Below are 19938 nucleotides of genomic sequence, written 5' to 3' on the forward strand. Positions count from 1 at the left end.
TTCCCCTTTTAAGATGGTGATCCAGAGCTAGCAGGCCTTGCTGAGCTAGATATGGCAAGAGTAATAATAGCAAGTACCGTTTTTGAGCCAGACTGGGGAGTAGGTTCGGTCACAGCCACAATATGCAGTGTTTCTGAGAAGAGTCCAAGGCCCAGGGGTTGGTCAGTACCCTGCTCCTCCATCATTCACTCCTCTTGTACTCTGTCTCTCTAATGAGATGGTAAACTTCTGTGGGAGCAGGGCACTATCTTTTGTGTCCCTGCCCTCCTGTGCCTGACATAGTGCTCTGAACATTGGTGTTTAGTAAACATTTAAGCAAAAATAAATGTTGAGAGTCCGCCTGCCGATGCAGGGAACACGGGTTCGAGCCCCGGTCCGGGAAGATCCCACATGCCGCGGAGTGGCTGGGCCCGTGAGCCATGGCCGCTGAGCCTGCGCATCCGGAGCCTGTGCTCCGCAACGGGAGAGGCCACAAGAGTGAGAGGCCCGCATACGGCAAAAATAAATAAATGAATGAATGAATGAACGAACGAATGAACAAATCAATCAATCAATCTGGAGCACAGTGTCTTCTATTCATTAAGTGCTGCCACTGACCTAAAATTTCTTTCCAAGACAAGTCTGGACAGCTCCTTTGGAGGAGGAGAGTGCTGACTTTGAGAGGGAGTCCTATAGGACTGTTGCTTCCTGCCACAAAATAATTGGGCTAAAAAATGTAAAACTATTAAAAATAGGGCAATGTGGTTATTGCCATTTTACAATTGAAGAAGGTGAGGGTCAGTGAGGTCACACAGCTTGTATATGGACTCTTGGTCCAGTGCTCTTTTCACTCCCCTGACCTAAAGATCTGCATCCTGGCCAACTGATAAGCCAGTCTCTCCCAAGCTGGGCGCCCATTTGTGAGGGGAGGGTGGGGGAGGGGAGGGCTCGGCCATCCATCGTTCTGCACTTCTACCCTGAGCACCTGCTGTGATTTCCACAGCACCTGGTGAGTGCCGGCTGTGAGAAAGCAGAGAGCTGGGTGAACCCGGTCAGATTCCCCAGGAGGGAAGGGCCGACTGGCATTTTATGGAGCTCCTCTGGTGCCTGGCACTATGCTGGGCACTGTAACGCCTGTGTTACACAGGAGGCGTCCCTTTTCTACCCTTAGAAAGAGGCACAGAGGTGAAGGAACCGCTCGTTGGCCGAAAGCCGTTGGGAACGGTGAGGGAGGGCTAGGGGGGCCGGCTTTGCCCAGGTCCCCAACTTGAAGGTGGTGGGCTTGGGCCCGAACGCCCTGAGGAAGCGGTGCCCACGTGGGGTTAGGAGTGCGGCAGTGCAGGCTGTGGAGGGGGCCCTTGACCGAGACGCCCGCCCAAGGTCTGGCGAGGACAGGAGGGTCGGAGGAGGGCGGGGCAGGAGCGGCAGCGAGCGCGCCGGGGGCGGGATCTTCGGGGCAGGCTCCGCCTCCAGGGGCGCGTCAGGGACCTGCGCCGTGGCTAAGTGCACCTGAACTGAGGCGCGGCCGGCTCCCAGCCATGACCCTGCGGGCGCGGGGCGCTCGGCTGCTCGGAGGCCTTCTGCTCTTCGCTCAGCTTGCCGCCGGCGCCGCCCCGTTTAGCTGGGATCTCCCGGAGACCCGCAGCCGGGCCAGCAAGATCCGAGGGCAACCGCGGGGCAATCTCTGGGCCACCGGTAAGTCTTCGCGGTACGGGCAAGCGCCCCCCACCCTGCTCTGACCCCATTTTCCTTCTCTGGCCTCCCCTCAGCCATGGACAGTAGTGTCCAGGCTAGAGGGGACTCTGGAACTCATCTAACAGATGGGGAACTTGAGACCCAGACCCAATGACTTGGTTAAATCACTCACCCAGCCAGTTTAAAGCGGAGCTGGGGCTGGATCCTAAATCTACCTGCCAGCCCGTGCCCCTTCTCTTAGACAAGACTCTACTGAATCTTCTAACCTCTGGTGTGTCTTCTCTCTGCACCTCCATCTTCCAGACACCTCTTGTTCTCCACTTCCTTCTCTGCCGTTGCCCGTCCCTCTTCTAAGCAGACAGGACAACTGGCAGAGTTTCTTCCTGGCCCTGGGGCATCCCACCCTCCTTCCAGCTGTTCCATCCCCTCCACCCCATCTACCTGCTCAGGAAAAGCTGAGGTACAGGCTTTGCCACCACCCGAGGTCTTTGTAGCTCCTGGTGACGAGGAGGAGGGAGGTTGTGTATCTTCTTGCCATGAGAACTGAAAAGTGGGAGAGATGGGGAGCTTTCCTACTGGGATAGGATCCTTGCTCCCTGACTTCCTTGTGCCTCGGCACCTCCTTTCTAGGTCACTTCATGGGCAAGAAGAGTCTGGAGCCCCCCAGCCCATCCCTATTGGGGACAGCTCCCCAAATCTCCCTGTGGGACCAGAGACAGCAGCTGAGTCATGATCTGCTCAGGATCCTCCTGCAAAAGAAAGCTCTGGGCATGAGCCTCAGCCGCCCAGCACCTCACACCCAGGTGAGCCAGGCCCGGGAGAGGCTCAGCCAGGGCTGCCCCTGGATCCAGCATTGGGCTTACGGTGTGAGTGCCCAGCCAGGATGTGATAGGCCCACCCAAGACAGTCAGCGATTCTAGGCTCTCCCTGTGATCTAGAGCTCAAACGGAGAGGATTCTGAACAAAGAAAGCTGACCTTCCCAGCAAACCCCATGGAACAAAAAGTAGGCAAAGACGTTCCCCTCACCCGTTGCCCAGTCTAAACTCACAGCCTGGGATTATCCAGCAGGACATTCCCCTACCTCCACCCCAGTCTACAGACTTGCCCCACCACAGCTGTCCACCTTTGCTATGCCCTGTATGTGCCTGTTGGGACCCTGAGGCTCAGAGAAGGGTTGAAAAGAGTTAGTTAGCAGCCAAGACAGAGTCTAGACCTTGTTCACCTTGACCAGTGCTCTTCCCAGTCTCTCATCTGCCTCAGTAAACAGTGGCAGGGTTTCTCAAAGCCACACAAGTCATGGCTCCTTACATACTTGAAGACGGCTCTATCCCGCCCCTATACTGGTTGTCTCTACGTGGTGATTCTGTTGCTTCTCTGAGTAAAAGAAAATCTGAGCATATGGCTGGGAGTTATCTGTGCTGCTGCCCATTCCCAGAGAGACGTGTGAGGGCCCTGAAACAGTCATCATGTTAGGATCGATTTTTCCTTTGGAAGGCACTTCCTGTAGGATCTGTCCTACCTGTCCTTACTAATACGCTCCTGGAGTATTTGTTTTTAGGTGGTTCACGGGCACGTGGTCAGAGTGCTCTGTGTCTTGCGGTGAAGGATTCCGCAGTCGGCAAGAGGCCTGTAAGCGCACGAGAGCCAATGGGACTGTGCAGGTGATGCCTCCGAGAGCATGTGCCCCCAGAGAGAGGCCTCTGGGAAGAAGACCCTGCTCCACTCACCCGTGTGTTCAAGGGCTTATTGAACCAGGGAACCAGGGAACGCCGACAAATCTAGTGTTTTGCTAGTATGATCATTTAGTATAATCATCCAGTCCCCGTGGTCCAACCCATGCATCAAAACAATGAAATTAAAAAGGAGACTTCCCTGGCGGTCCAGTGGTGGAACTCGCCTTCCAGTGCAGGGGGTGCGGGTTGGACCCCTTGTCGGGGACCAAGATCCCACGTGCCTCGTGGCCAAAAAAACCAAAACATAAAACAGAAGGAATATTGTAACAAATTCAATGAAGACTTTTAAAATGGTGGACATCAGAAAAATAAAATAAACCCATGCATCAGGGCCCCTCCGCATGGGGGAAGAGGAGAGCCCAACTGCTGCGTGACAGTCATGAAACTCAGCTGCACGGGGACCTTACCACACTGCGCACAGGCTGGTTCACGGGACCTTCTTATCCTTTTATGGGCCCCTCTGATGTAATTAACACAGGCCGCAGAGACCAAGAGTTCCCCTCGGCCCTTCTGAAAATGTTCGGGGATGTTAGTGCAGGAAGGGATTCGACACTTTCTGCACGTCTGCCCCGCAGTGCAGCAGTTGTTGCTGCTGGGAGTCATTGTGCTAATTCTCTTAGGTCACTTCCCCTCTAGTTGTTCTGATTAACTCCAAGCACTACATGGCTACACACTTGTCTAACTGGAAAATGCACAGCCCCAAGTCTGTGCAGGGACGATGCAAAGCAGAGTGTGATACATCTTTCTAGAGCATCAAGTTTATTAACTAGAATTGGAAGAACCAAGGAGTTCTTGGAACAAGAACTCTCCCCCTCCCCCACCAACACGGAAGACAGAAGAGTGGGGGAGGGGAGACGTGCCCCAGGAATGACAGTCCAGTCTCTGAAGTCTGAAGTTTCACCCAGGTGGGGGTTGAGGGGTGGACCTGCAGCCACGGTGGCCTCTCTTTCGGTGGCCCGGGCTGCTCCGGACCATCCTCTGAGCTGGCCAGGGTCTTGGATACGATGTTTCTGAAGGCCGTGCAGAGAACAGAGTCATCTTCAACTGGACCGGGTCCCAGGGCGCGTGGCAGCCTGACCTTCCTGCCTCGGGTCATCCATGGGGTTCAGGTGGTTTCACTTTATGACGACGCCTCAGCTTGCAACAAAGGTGTTTAGATATGAAGTTGCAGATTCTCCTAGCCACCCCTTGCTTTTTCTGTCTGTGGCCAGAGGGAGTGGATGAGGACATACTCTCAGGCTGCCCAGCGTGGGAGGACCTTCCAGTGTTGGACACACCCGGGGGGCAGCTGGTTCCCTCTGGGGCTCCAATCCTGCTGCTGGTGGACGGGGATGTCCCAGGGCCACACTGGTCGGCTGGGCTGGGGGTGGCAGTCCTCGACTCCAGGCTGGGTGGGGGACAGGCAGGCTCACTGGTCTTCTGCCCTGCCTGCTGGTCTTCCTGCAGCTGCCCATTTTCTCCCTGGTAGAGCCATCTGGCTTTCAGGGTGGACAACTTGGGGCTTAAAGAAGCCTCAAGTTCACTGCCACTGAGGTCCCCGGAAGAGAAGGGCCTCACAGTTATGATGGAAGACCCCACCATTGGTTTCATGGAGCTCACACTGCCTGTTCCTGGGTCTTGGATCTGGTCGCAAGTCCAGCCCAGAGTCCTCACCATGGTCACCTCCGGGTCCTCTTCACAGGGTGGCTGGAGTGGCTCCTTCTGGCCCATGTTCACCCATGGATGCCTCATGACGTCAGATAAGGTGCCTCTGTCACTGGGGTTGAGGGCAATCATTTTTTGTAATAGAGCCCTTATCTCCAAAGACAGGTAAGGTGGGATGGGGTATTGCCCTCGTAGGATTTGCTCCCGCATCTCCCGGACGTCTTCTCCCACAAAGGGCCGGCACGCAGTTACCATGCTGTAGAGAACTACACCCAGGCTCCACACGTCCAACGCAGGGCCGCTGTAGCTCTGCCCCCGCAACAGTTCTGGGGCAGCATACGGGAGTGTGCCGCAGATCGTGTCCAGTATGCCACTCTCATCACACTTGTTGCTGAGGCCAAAGTCTGTCAGTTTTATATTCATGTTGGCATCCAAGAGGAGGTTCGGTAGCTTCAGGTCCCTGTGCACGATGCCCCTCTGGTGGCAGTGCTGCAGGGCGGAGACCAGCTGCTGGAACGGGCGTCGGGCCTCCGCCTCTGTCATACGGCCATGGTTCACTAGGTAGCTGAACATGTCCCCCCCACTGAGGTACTCCATCACGAGGAACATTGTCTCCTCCGTGTCAATCACCCCCAGCAGTTTTACAATATTGGGGTGCTCCAGAGCCTTCATACAGCACACTTCCCGGTAAACTGCCTGGGAAGTTGAGCAGCTCTGCCGACCTTTCTTAATGATCTTCACAGCCACCTGTGTCCCGGTCAGAATGTGCCGGGCCAGCTTCACTTTAGCGAAGCTGCCTTCACCAATGGTGTGGAGGATCTCGTACTCATCAATATGAGCCTCCTTGTCAGCAGAGTTGGCTGTGCGGCCCTCCATCATGGTGGCCTGCTAACTACACTGAATGACAGCACTAACTAGCAGTGCTAAAGAAGAAAAAATTTAAAACTTTAAAAGAAATGATAGAGAAAAAAATAAAAAGGAGAAAAAGGCAAAGAAGAAATAAAAATGAGAAAAATTAAAAAGGCTAGAGAAAAGAGGAAAAAAATCAACAAAATTGCAGAAACAAGGAAAAAACAAGCTAACTGTGGGTCCAAGGCCGTCAGGTCACCAAAAGCAGCTTCCTGGGCTCTAAGGACCAAAAACCTTGGCCCAGCTGGGCTCTTTTATACAGTTTTTGTGAAGTACATCACAGTGGGGCACTGTGAGGTCACAGCAAGAAATGGACCCATCACCACTGGGGATAAACCACAGTGGTTTTCTCACTTTTTGAGTTCAAGGCCCCTTTACACTTAGGAAAAAGGATCCCAAAGAAATTTTTCTGTACGTGTGTTATTAGATATTGGTATTCACTTTGTTATAAATTAAAATCTGTAGGATACTTCAGTGGCCTTTTTATTTCTAGTTTGAAAACATGTAATAATTTTAAAGACCTCATAATGTCTACACTTGATCTACAGATTCAACACAATCCCTTTCAAAATCCCAGCTTCTTTGCAGAAATTGACAAGCTGTTCCTAAAATTCATATGGAAATATAAAGGACCCAGTATAGCCAGAACAATCTAGAGAAAGAACAAAGTTGGAGGGCTCAGACTTCTCAGTTTCAAAACTGACTACAAAACTGTAGTAATCATGAGAGTGTGGTACTCGTATAGCATAGACACATAGATTGATGAAAGAGAGTTGAAAGTCTGGAGGTAAATCCATGTATCTATGTCAACTGATTTTCTGCAAAGGTGACAAGACCATTCAATGGGGAAAGAATAATCTCAGCAAATGGTGCAGGACAACTGAATAGCCACATCCAAAAGAAAGAACCTGGATTCCTAGCCTACAACATATACAAAAAATTAAGTCAAAATTCATCAGAGACCTAAACTTAAGAGCTAAAACAATAAAGCTCCTGGAAGAAAATGTAGCCATAAATCTTCATGCTTTGGATTAGGAGACGGTTTCTTAGATATGACACCAAAACATAAGCTACAACAACAACAAAAATAAATTGGACCACATCAAAATTAAAAACTATTTTTGCTACGAAGGACATGATCAAGAAAGTGGACAGCCCACAGAGTGGGAGAAAGTATTTTAAAATCATATATATGAAAGGGAACTTGTTTCTAAAATATATAAAGAACACTCATACTCAATAATAAAAACACAAATAAACTAATTAAAATATTGAAAAGGATCTGAATAGACATTTCTCCAATAAAGACTTACAAATGGCCAATAAGAACAGGAAAAGATACTTAGCATCATTACTCATTAGGGAAATGCTAATCACAAAGAGAGAGAGTAGTGTTGATGAGGACATGGAGAAATTGGAACCTTAATACTTTGCAAGCGGGAATGTAAAATGGTCTAGCCACTTTGAAAAACAGTCTGACAGTTCTTCCAAAGGTTAAATGTATGGGTTACCATATGACCCAGTAATTCTACTCCTAGGTATGTACTGAAGAGAAACGAAAACAGGTTCACACAAAAACTTGTACATGAATGTTTATAGCAGCATTATTTATAAGAACCAAAAACTGGGAATAACTCAAATCAAACCCATAATACAACTCCAAAAATTGGAAATAACTGACAGATAGATAAATGTGGTGTATTTGTACAATGGAATATCATCTGGCCATTCAAAAGAATAAAGTACTAATATGTATTACAAGGTGATGAACCTTAAAGACATTATGGTCATGGAGGGAAGGCAGACACAAAAGACCACATATTGTATGATTCTATTTATATGAAGTGTCTACAATAGGTAAATCTCTAGAGAAAAAGGTAGCTGAACAGTTATCTAGACCTGAGGGGGAGAGGCCATGAGAGGAATTGGGAGTAGATGCTAAAGGGTACAGGGTTTCTTTTGGGGATGGTGATAATGTCTTAAAATTGATTGTGTTGATGGTTGCACAACTCTAAAAACCATTAAGTTGTATCTGTTAAACAGTGACTTGTACAGTATGTGAATTATATCACAATAATGTTGTTAGGGGAAAAAAAAAGATTGTATGAGGGAAACTGGTCAACTAATGTAAGAAAAACAAGTAAAATGAGAGCCCAAACTCACAGCGTACATCAGAATAAGTTCTGACTTGATTCAAGTGCTCAGTGTAAAAGTAATTAAACTGGACTAGAACTATCAGGATGGGAAAGACCTTTTCAAGCATATAACAAATTACAGGAAAAATTAATAGGTGTCATGAGTACAGAAAAATTTAAGAACTGCATGTCAAAATATTTTTTTTCTGTAATTGAACTCACCTCAACACATAGCCTTCATTTTTGCTCTGAGCAGGAAAACCCAAACTTGCCCATGGCTTATGGTTTTAAGCATAGTCATTTCTGAACCTAAGCCTGGTCAATTACAGATTGGCCCTGTGCTTTCCCCTTCTGCCCAGAGGTGGTCTAAGTTTCTGGGGGAAAAGAGGAGGAAAGGAAACTTCTGGCTCTGAAGGAGGGCTGTCTGGTCCTTAGAGCTGGGCTTCCATCCTCCTTAACTTCCCTCGGGGACAGCTGATCCCCTGTAGCTAGTCCTCAGCAATGCCGCTGCAGCACATGGTTTTGGAACCCCAGCATGCATGAGCTCACGATGTTGTTTATACTGCATTGTGCTTTTGTTCCAGTGTCCTGGACGTTGCCTGGGTCGCGCTGTGAGGATGCAGCAGCAGCATCATATAATTTGTCAACACCCCAACCGTTCTGAGTCCGGCTGTGATGACAGGAGGTACCGGCCCCGCCCTAGGGCAGCACACAACCTCTGCCACCTCAGTAGTGACTATGACCGCCTGAAAGTGGCATCATCTGTCCTCTATACCACCTCTCATAATGGACAGTTCCTACTAAATTATGATTTCTCATGGTGCCATCCTTAATAGTATGTATTATACCAAATACTCTTTTTTTTGCGGTACACGGGCCTCTCACTGCCGTGGCCTCTCCCGCTGCGGAGCACAGGCTCCGGACGCGCAGGCCCAGCAGCCATGGCTCACGGGCCCAGCCGCTCCGCGGCATGTGGGATCTTCCCAGTCCGGGGCACGAACCCATGTCCCCTGCATTGGCAGGCGGACTCTCAACCACTGCGCCACCAGGGAAGCCCAGTGTGTCCTAAATGTAAACTAGAGCGCTCCTCTTAGTGGAGAAGATTGCTCACAAACAAATTCATACTCATACCAGAATATATTTCAAGTGCTTATATAAACGGAGCTTACAGTTTGTTAACAAATGTGTCATTCTTCTCTTCCTTGCCTAAATCGATCTGCTCCAGCTCATCAGGAGAGTGTGTCTTTTGAGGTGCGTGCCTTGATGTGGTGCCGGAGGCTCATGGAAACACGTGGTTTGCTTGCCTCTATTGAGGTTGTGATTCCTCCACCACTTTGCTTCGTCAGCCAGGAACAATTCAGATGAGTTTCCTGTTGAATAAGGTCATAATTGTCAAGCCTTTGCTATACTGAAAGTACGGTACGGTAAAAGGCTTGATCCCAGCAAGAAGTGACACCCCACTTTCTCCCATTGTCCACCTTTTTGTTTGTTTTTCTCATTTCAGACCCACCTTTTGGAGGAACCGCTCGTCGGGGGCTTGTGACGCATGTTGGCACACAGGCCCTTGGAGGCCCTGGTACAACAGCCTGTGGTCAGGGCTTCCAGTCTCGGAAGGTGGACGGTGTCCACACGAGGAGCTGCAAGACGGTGGCTGAGAGACGCTGTGAGCCGGGAAAGAAACCCTCTTCCTGGCGGCACTGCCTGGGGCCTTCCTGTGATAGTACGTACCCCTCTCAGGTATTGCGACCACCCCGAAGCCTTGTGCAAACCGGACCGCATGGAGCCAACCTTGTCAGGGTCTCGTCCGCAGGGCCATTCTGAACGGATGTCGTGTCTTGGGACATCAGGAGAGTAGCTGCTTTGATGTGGGTGCAACTTGGTGTCCTGTGGAGAAGAAAATAGTTGACTGAGTAGGGTGGTCGGTGGCCTTCTAACGAGCACTGGGAGCCTCTCCACAGCCTCTTTCTGCCTTGGAGTTTCAGCCCCTCAGACAAGGCTTCCTTGCATGGGATTGGGCAGGTGTGTAAATGCCCTGAAGTTATGTGGGAAATGTAATCATATATATTTTTCTAGGGGGAGGTCCATTGCTTTGGTAAGTTTTCCCTGGGGTTTATGACACCCCAGAAGCTAGTGCTGCTGTCAGCACTGGGAGGAGCAGGTGGCCTGAAGGGCTGTGATGTCCCCTGAGGGCATCGAGAAGCCACTTGGCCCAGCTAAGAAGTGAGTCCAGGGCACTTCTGACTCCAGTGCCAAGCAGTGGCCCTAACCCAAGCCTAGCTTCTTCGCTTCCCTCTGTGATCTCAGTTTCTGCTTTTCATAAAATCATGCACTTCTTTTTGTAACTAGATCTCTAATGAGCTATGTGTTAAATGGATTTTTTTTTTTTTGCAGGAGGCTGCACAGACACAACTCATCACTGTACGTTTGTAAAGCATCTTAATTTGTGTTCGCTAGGCCTCTACAAACAAAGGTGCTGTCAATCGTGTCAAGAAGGATAAAACTTTGCAGGGGGGTCCTAATGCCGCTGTGAAGATGAAGCAAAATGTAAAAGCCCTCTTCCCCATGTAGCTGGCACAAAAACATATATTTCTTTACAAAAAACCCTCTAGATTCTACAATCAGACAGAAGTCAATGCAAAATCACCACTATTAAAATTGGGTACTGTCATTTCCCCATGGCCGGTTTTTTAATTCCAGCTCTTGTAAATGGTACGTTCCAGGACTAACATAAAATACCGTAGCAGGTGCGCCACTGCACTTGGGACCTCGTTCTGTCCTTCTAATCAGGAAATCACCAAGATCACCTGTGCACTGTCACGAGCTGCCTCTTCCTGTGATTTATAGACTAGTACAGAGTAGGACATCCTGAAGGCTTGGGAAACACAGCAACTGATGACTTCTCTCAGTTTTAGGGTTGCAACGGGTTTATAAGGCATTTACATTTTAGAAGCTCTGGCCAGTAGTCGTTAAGATGTTGGCTCTAATGGCATTTTTATGGACCCTTACTAAACGTGAAAAGGAGACAATCACTCTGGACAGGCTTGTGACCCTGACTGATCCAGGCATCCTGGGGGAATGGCATCTTGTCCTTGCTCTTAGAGAACTTAGGGAAGAAAACACTGAGTAAACATGGCTGCCATTTTCACAACTACGGAAATCGACCTGTGACCAAATGAGGCATCTTGGAAATTAAAGGAGACGGAAAGTTAACCTCTTCTACTGATTTTGAAGTATATTCAAAGCGTTCTTTTGAGAGCTGTGAATGAGACTTTTCTCAGCACTATTCTCTTGCACACAAACCAAAGAAAAACCAAAGCCTTGTTAGACCGAATTTATGCATAAGATAGTATCCCTAAGGATTTTTATTTTGGAAAAATTATGAGAAAGTAATCTAACTATGAAACATGATAGCTGAAAAGAGCTGTTTACAGTAAATAACTGTTTTAATTTGAACTGATTTGTCAGTAAATCCAAAGCGAATTAGCGTTAGGCTGGAAGGTACAGTTAGGATGAGGAGTTAGAGTTAGGATTTGGTGAATAAGTTTAAGGTTCATTTTAGTTTTAGCCTTGGGTTAGGTGAGAAAAATGGAGGTTAACTTATTGTTAAGGCTAGAGTTGGCTTTATGGATTAAGGTTAGGTCAGAATTGGTTTGGGTTTGGATCGTGCCAATGCTGGCATTAGTGATGGCGTCAGGGCGGAGGTAAAGTTTGGAGAAGATGTTGCTGCTGAAGGAGCTGGGAACTAGTATTTAATTGTAAGTTCTAAAGCTGATTTGGTTAGGGGGCTCTTACCTTACATTCTACCAGTCATGGCTTCGGATGGCCCACAACCCCAAATACGTGGTCCTACTTCTTTATTCGGGGTCCCAGCTGCCTATGCACATGTTGCCTATAGCCTGTCGGCAGCAAAGTGACCTGAAGCAGGTGTGCTGGCCCTAGTCCCTGGTCACTCCTAAGCGAGCAGTGCGTTCTGGCTTTGCATGTGTCTGTGGACAAGCTTGCTGAGTCTCTGCCATATCCTGAGCACCAGGCCTCTTGTTCTAACTGCAGCCTCATGGACACTGGGATGAGCACTACTGGACATGGAGGGTCTGGTGGTTGGGAACGGGTGTGCGGGAACGTGACGAGGACACACCAGCCTGGGAGCTGTTCATCATCAATCACACTTGATTGTTGAAGGCTTTTCAAATTAAAAGAGAGATCATTTGTACAATACTCTTTGTATATATTTATTATATGACTTAAAGGTGCAATATTTTATTTTGTACAGCATGTAATAAAGACAGGGGACATGTATTTTTCTTATTAACAAAATTTCTTACTAAACTTCACTTTGTATTTAAAGTTGCTATTTTTCATTTGCTGTTGTACCTTTTGTCTTGTTATCATTCAAATGACCTTCCTCTGTGCTGTATTTTACTACTGTTTCTATCACCTAAGAGTTACTATTTCTCTTTCACGATCGTGACTAGGAATTCAGAAATAAATGTACTTTGATTATTCAGTGGCATCCTTACAAAGGCAGGTGACTTATATGCATTCAGGTTGTGGGGGCCTTGGGTATGGTCACCTTGGCTGCCTCTCTGAGTCCAGGAGCAACCCTGCTGGGCTCAGTGCCCTGGGCTGTCTTTGAGGTGTGGGTTACAGGATTCAGAGCGGATCCCACAGAGATTCACTCTCACTGCCTCATCCCAGTCATTCACTTCCTGTGAATCACACCTAAAAGAATGTCAAGGGCAGGAAAGAGTGGCAAGAAGTTCCAAACGGACAGCCTGAAGCCGGTGTGGAAGTGGGTGGTAGTTGGGAGAGCAGGAGCAGGAGGCACGAGCACACTTTTATTTCTGGCCATTGTGAGGAGGTTAGCCATGGATTTGAGATGTCTGCACAGAGAGACTTTTTAGCAGTGGTTGGTGAGTAACCGCGTTTAATAGCTTCCTTCTCTTATACAGCTGATGGGTTTGAACTGCTGGTGTCCACTTATACACAGATTTCTATGACTAGTAAATACTGCAGTATCCAAGGTTGGTTGAATATGTGGATGTGGAACCTCGGATACGGAGGAGCTGAGTATACGGAGGGCCAACTACACGTTATACCTGGGTTTTCCATGGCGGGGAAGGGTGGCGCCCCAACTCCCACACTGTGCAAGGGTCAAGTGTATAGTGCTTCAAGATTAGCAGTGAGTCTTTCTAGAAAACATTCATGGTGCTGGAATTGAAATTCCCCTTCATTTGCTACAGGCCTTGGAGTTTCCAAGGTCCCTTGATGTAGACAAAACTCAACCATTTTACAGTAACTTGTAAGACTGTGTTAACCTAATGAGGCTGAGCCACACAGAAAAGAAGCAATGGGACACCTCAGCTACCTCAACAGTGTACTTCCTTCTTTCCTTTTCTTTCTTTCCTTTCTTCTGTCCTTTCCTCCTTCTCTCCTTGACTCTTTCCCTCCTTCCCCTTCCTTCCCTCCCTCCCTTTTCCTCCCTCCCTCCCTCCCTTCTTCCCTCCTTCCCTCCCTCCTTCCCTTCCTTCCTCCTCTAAGGCCTACGTAGGTTACAAGGAGTGGACAGCATTATCGGGACAGTGGAAAAGTTACAACTTTATTTCTAACTCAGATAAATTTTTCTAGGAAATCCCCTCTATTTTCTTGGCAGTTTGAAATATTTTGTAATCTTTAGTAACTATGCAAGGACACCGAAAAACTCCAGATTTTACAATGTAAACACTAATGTAAGGCTTGGGTCCACTCTCATGTACAGTGTGATGAAATCCCAAATATTCTGTCTTTTACATATCAACATTTTGGGATTTTACCATTTTTCCACTATTGTCCTTTATTCTGCCCGAGTTCTAATCCAGGATCCCACATTGTGTTTTGTTGCCTTGCCTCTCTAGCCTCCTCCAATCTGGGATGCTTCCTCAATTTCTTCTTGTCTTTCATGACCTTGACACTTATGACCATGACACTGGCTAGAGGTTTTATAGAATGGCCCTCAATCTGCGGTTATCTAGTGTTTTCTCAAGATGAGAGTGAGGTTATGCATTCTTGCCCTTCTTAACGCATACTATCAGGGGGAACAATATGTCAATAAGTCCTTTTACAAGTGACTTGATCCTTGGTTCAGGTAGTTTCTGCCATGTTTCTTGTCTATTAAGTTACTATTTTTCTCTTTGTAATTAATAAATGCTTATTTCAGAGACAATACTTTGACACTGTGCATATATTCTGCTGTTTCTTAAAGTATTGCCCCTTAATTTTAGCATCCACTGTGGATTGTGCCTACAACAATTATTACGAAGATGTTCTAATTGTGACCTTCTATTTTCTTCATTCCGTCTACTTTTATTAATTGGAATCCTTTGGAAGGGAAGAGTTGTTCCTTCTTCCCCATTTATTCACTTTATATATATCCACATGGACTCCAGGGGATGCATATATATCTATGTATCTAGATATAGTTATAGATATAGATATCTATAACTATATATAGATACATATTTAAGGGTTGAAATCCAACACTATCATTATTTTGTTGCTCAAAACATTCTAGCTTTGGTCATTGGGAGGGTTAAAAGGTTGATTGCATATACACTAATCCTTGTGTGTGTATGCACGTGCGTGTGCACAAACACACACACACAATTTTTTTCCTGTATTTATGCATTCATACTGAAACCTTGAATGCCAGTCCAGCACATAGGGACATTATTATAGTCTATACCTTTTTCTTGTTTGTAAACTTCTTTCTATGACAGGGAGAAGCCTGGCTTTCATTATCTGCAATATATTTTCTTGGTTTGACCTTATTATACTGTATAAATACCGTATGGTACACATATTTATGGAATCTAAAAAGAAAAAAGAAAAAAGTGGATCTGAAGAACCTAGGGGCAGGTTAGGAATAAAGATGCAGACTTAGAGAATGGACTTGAGGACACGGGGAGGGGGAACAGTAAGCTGGGACGAAGTGAGAGAGTGGCATGGACATATATACTCTACCAAATGTAAAATAGATATCTAGTGTGAAGCAGCCGCATAGCACAGGGAGATCAGCTCAGTGCTTTGTGACCACCTAGAGGGGTGGGATAGGGAGGGTGGGAGGGAAACGCAAGAGGGAGGAGATAACAGGGATATATGTGTACGTAGACCTGATTCAATTCCTTATAAAGCAGAAACTAACACAACATTGTAAAGCAGTTATACTCTAAGAAAGATGTACAAAAAAAAAAAAAAAACTGTTCCATGCCTTCCCATTGTTCTTAGGACAAAGGTAAAAATTCCTGGCATAGGGACTGTGTCTGTCTTGTTCACTTTGTCCCCCAATGTCTAAAATAATGCCTTGCACATAGTAAGTGCCCAGTACCTATTTGCTGCCTGACTGAATACGTGAGTGAAAGAATAAAAGTCCCTCCGTGCTTGAGTCTCAGGCTGCCTTTCTGCCTCATTGCTGTGTCTCCCAGCCTGGTTATTGGATCTCCATCCACAATAGACTTTTTCGTACCTTCGATAGACCGTTCTGTCTCCTGACTCAGGGCCTTTGTACATACTGCTTCCTCTCTTTTCACTTAGTTATTCCTATTCATCTATTTTCAGGGAAACCTTCTAGGCCCCAAACTAAACCAGACCCTGTGCTCTATGTTTTTCTATTTCCGTACCATTCTTCTGCACAGCTCTTACCACAATCTGCCTGTCTTGCCCACATACTGGACCATCAGTTCTATGAGAGCAAATCCACAGCTGGTGTGTTTAACAAGTAATCCCCATTACTCAGCACAGTGATTGCCCCACTGCACACTCTAAAAATATTTGTTAAATGAATGAATGAATGATTGAATAGCATAGTCCCTAGCAGATAATTGACCAGTGATGCTGTGGACGGAAAATACTGCACAACCTAAAAGTCGAGAGGTATGTTTTATTCGACATTCTGAGGACTTCAAGCTTGGGACATAGCATCGCAGATAATGCTGAGAAACTGCTCTGAAGTGGCAAGGAGGGAATTGGGGAGCCACGATATATAGGAGTTTTTGCAACAAAAGACCAGGTAGTTGGAACATCAAAAGATTACTGTTAATTAAAGAAAATCAGCTATCTCAAATTAGGGAATTTAGCGCTTTTGTCTGTATGGGAAGATGCAAGAGTCTGGGCTTACTGAAATCATTCCTTTGATGTGAACCTCCACTATCTGGGTCCAGTGTCCTGTGCTTTCTCATCCTGAGTCTCCTTGGGGTGGTGCACCATTAGGGCGGCCATAATATGATGGCTTGATGGCTGCAACATCCTTTGTTTACTGATATGGCAGGCAACATTTCAGCTCACATGCCAAAATCCATAGTAAAAACAACAAAAAATCAAACCAAGACAAAACCCAAACAGTAGTAGCACTTACTGAGCACAAACCTGTGAGATAGACACTATTATCAACCTCATTTTACTGAGGAGGAAGCAGAAGTGTACAGAATGTTGTACAGCTCACTGCTCTGTGCAAATGCCCACCCCGGATCCATGATCTGTGCCTTGGTGGAGAAGTGGGAGGTATGGTCACACCGTGAAACAAAAGAGATGCCTCGGAACACGTTCTCAGAAGAGTCGTGGATACCGTAGTCACCTTGACCTCTCTTCCAGTGCCGTAGGCACCTTGACTCTGGCGTGAGCTCTTCCTATCCTTCAAAGGAAGAGCTTGTGCAAGAGTCATCTGTCCCTCAGGAGGCAGCAAACTGATGCTAGAATAACTAGGAGGAACTTGATCCAAGAAATCTGCTTTATGTCAATTCTTGATTCGCACAAAGTGAGAATTCACATTGGGAATTTTATCCTTGTTTATTAAGTGCTCTCAAGCCTTTAGCCACTCCTAGAGAAAACAGAGTCATACACTTTCATACCTAGAAGAAACGGTAGAGATCATCTAACCCTAGATCCCTCTACATCAGGGGTCCTTCACATTTCAGTGCCACGGATCCCTCCGTAGTCTAGAGAAGCCTATGGCTCCCTTCTCAAACAAGGGTTTTAAATCTATAAAAATAAAACATACTTGATTACAAAGGAAGCCAACTAATTATATGGAAGTACAGTTCCTGAGGTAGTTTTCAATGTGTGATGTAGTCGTAACTTTGCTTCTCTATTAACACACTAAAGTATAGGATCTGCTAGTACAACTGATTTTGAAATGGTGATGAATGTAATTGCTGTTCTGGATGCCTGCCACGATTTTCATGGCATGTGGAAACAGCTGTGATTTCTATTGGTAACAAAATCACAGGTATTGCTACTACTAATATACGTTGTGGCCTGCATTTTTACAATTGAAGGCAATACTCAATTGCCGTTAGAGCTTAGTGACAACGAGGATGTAATCCTTTTCCCATGCAAGTCCGTGGTTCCCTTGGAGAACCATGGGGCTCAGGTTAGGAACCCCTACTCTGCAGCATCCTGGTGGCAGCTCGAACATCTTGAGTGACAGCGCACTCAGTATCTCCAAGGTGTCCAGGTCCTAGTTCAGTCTCCTATAATCATTATGAACTTTAGGGTCAGGTAAATCTAGAAGCAGTCCCAGCTTTGTTGGCATGTTAGTTATGTGACCATAGCTATTTAACCCTGTGGACATCGCTGTCTTCAATGCAAGAATGGGAACAAGATGACAATTACATTAGAAAACATGCAAATGTCTCAGAGCACAAAGAGCACATAGGTGATTTAGCAATATTTTCTTCCCTTTGGTTTCAGTGAGTTGAAATGCACCTTTTTGAAGTTTCCGCCTAATTTTGCCCTAGCTCTACTCAATGCCAGCACTTGATATTCTGGGCTGGACAGTTCTCTGTTGTGGGAGCTGTCCTGTGCATTGTAGGATGCTTAGCTGCGTCCCTCGTCTCTATCCACTAGAGTATGGATAAATACTGTTAGGACAACCAAAAATGCCCCCAGACATTGCCAGAGGTCCTCTGGGGAGGGGACAGTGGAGGGAGCCAAAATCACCCTGGGTTGTAAACCATTGAACTATGGGGTTCAAGGCCCCAGAGTTGGAGCCAAGCCAGCTTTCATCTCCAGCCTGGCAGAGGGGCAGCTCCTCCATTCTCTGTTCCTGGCACTGTCCCCATCCCACACCACCTTCCCTGGTACTTCGTTGCTATGTGAAGAAGGCAGTGTGACGTGGTAGAATGGGGGCTCTGGTGACAGCATGCTGGGCTCATAAGCTAGCTACTTAGTACTGTGTGACCTTAGAAATGTCATTTAACCTCTCCAAGCATCATCTTCCTCATCCATAAAATGGGAACAGTAGTGCCCCTCTCCTCTTAAATGAGACCAGTTGTGTCACATGCTGAGCATGATGCCTAATGCATAGAAAGCACTTAGTAAACAGGAGCTGTTGCCAGTCTGTGAGCTTTCTGGCAGCACCAGTGGCTGACTTAACTTTGTGTCCCCCACCATGCCTAGCATATAATATGTACATTTTGAAAGAAGGGAGGGGCATTCCCTACAGAAGGTTCATCCCCAGCCCCATGGGGAACTAAGATCCCACATGCCGCGCAGTGTGGCCAACAACAAAAAAAAGAACCACCAGCCTCTGGAGACCTCAGATGTAAGGGCCACGTGCTCGGGCTGGCTGAGTCTGAAGGCAGACAGTGTCCCCTCCAGGGCCACTGGTCTCAAAGGCCTGAAACATGAAGACCAACTAGAGAATCTCAGAGGAAGCAGTACTTAGCCCTGGGGGGTGGGACTTAAGAAGTGAGGTCTTGGGCAGAGCTGGAGGTGGGGGAGTAAAAACACTGTCCGGCCCAGGGCCAGGCATGGTACTTGGACTTTAATTCTATGATCTCCTTTGACTGTCATGACCACTCTGTGAGGTTGAGGCTGTTATTCTGAGAAAACCACTACCCTGACCGCTCCCAGGCCCTTCAGGGAGAAAGGCACTGGGGGGGCCTGCCCCTGCCTACCTCTGTGGATGCCTAGCACTTAGGAATGGCAGGATGCCCCTATCATCTGTCCCCCTGCGCAGGCCAGTTCCTCTGTGTGTTCCTCTTCAGTACAGGAGGGTGCTGGTGCAAATGCTGCAGAAGTGATGCCATTAATCAGGAAGACAAGATGACATGGCTTAGATTGTGCCCACCCAGGGAAGGTGCTGAATGGGATCCTGGCGGCCCCATCTGGATGTAAATCATGGACTCACATCTCTGTTACTCCGTTACTGTGATTTCTGGTTGGGTTGCCAGGAATATCGCCAGTGCAGATGCAGATGATGTTCCTGCTGTATTTCTTGCTTCCCTGTTGAAGTTGTGAATAAAACCCTGCTCTTTACATAGACTGTCTGGTCCTCTCTTTCTACCCATGTTGGAGGGGATGGGAGGGAAAGGAGACTGAAAGACCCAGAGTTCAGTGAGATGGGTCTGGCCCCAAAGAGCCCAGGACACTCCGTGGCACCAGTCTGGCACTGACTCTGGACTCCTACTCATTCACTCATTCAGGAAGCAGGTACTCAACGCCCGCTGTATGCCAGGTCCTCTGCCAGGCGCTTTTCTACTCTCGCTTCTGCCACCTACCGGCAGAGGCAAGTCTCTCCTGTTTCCCACCTGTAAAAGCTCCCACCTACACTACAAGGTAGGGCTTTGCTTACCTGATTTCATCTTCACGCCAAGCTTTGAGGGGAGTGCCCAGCACATACCAAGGAGAGAGCTGAGCTGGGATCCAGACCCGAGGTCCCCTTACTCTTTTCTCTATCCTTGTGGGATTGCCAGTTAGCAAATAAAAATACAGGACACCCAGTTATATTCGAATTTCAGATAAACAGTGAATAATATTTTCGTATAAGATATCCTAAATATTGCATGGACATACTTAAATGAAAAAAATT

At 47.2% G+C, this 19938-nt stretch overlaps 1 protein-coding gene across 1 annotated transcript; it reads left to right on the forward strand.

The window, feature by feature from the left end:
• Positions 1-1437: 1437 nt before the first annotated feature.
• NMB (neuromedin B) lies at positions 1438-19176 on the forward strand (the record flags this gene model as incomplete). The annotated part of the gene is made up of 3 exons (XM_082617253.1): positions 1438-1674; positions 2305-2477; positions 19120-19176. Exons 1-3 carry the CDS (start codon positions 1518-1520, stop codon positions 19174-19176), a joined length of 387 nt encoding a protein of 128 aa, XP_082473379.1. The 5' UTR covers positions 1438-1517.
• Between the last annotated feature and the right edge of the window lie 762 nt (positions 19177-19938).

This window comes from Mesoplodon mirus, assembly GCF_964341445.2.
Source record: "Mesoplodon mirus genome assembly, chromosome: 4".
In the NCBI taxonomy this organism is placed as follows: domain Eukaryota; kingdom Metazoa; phylum Chordata; class Mammalia; order Artiodactyla; family Ziphiidae; genus Mesoplodon; species Mesoplodon mirus.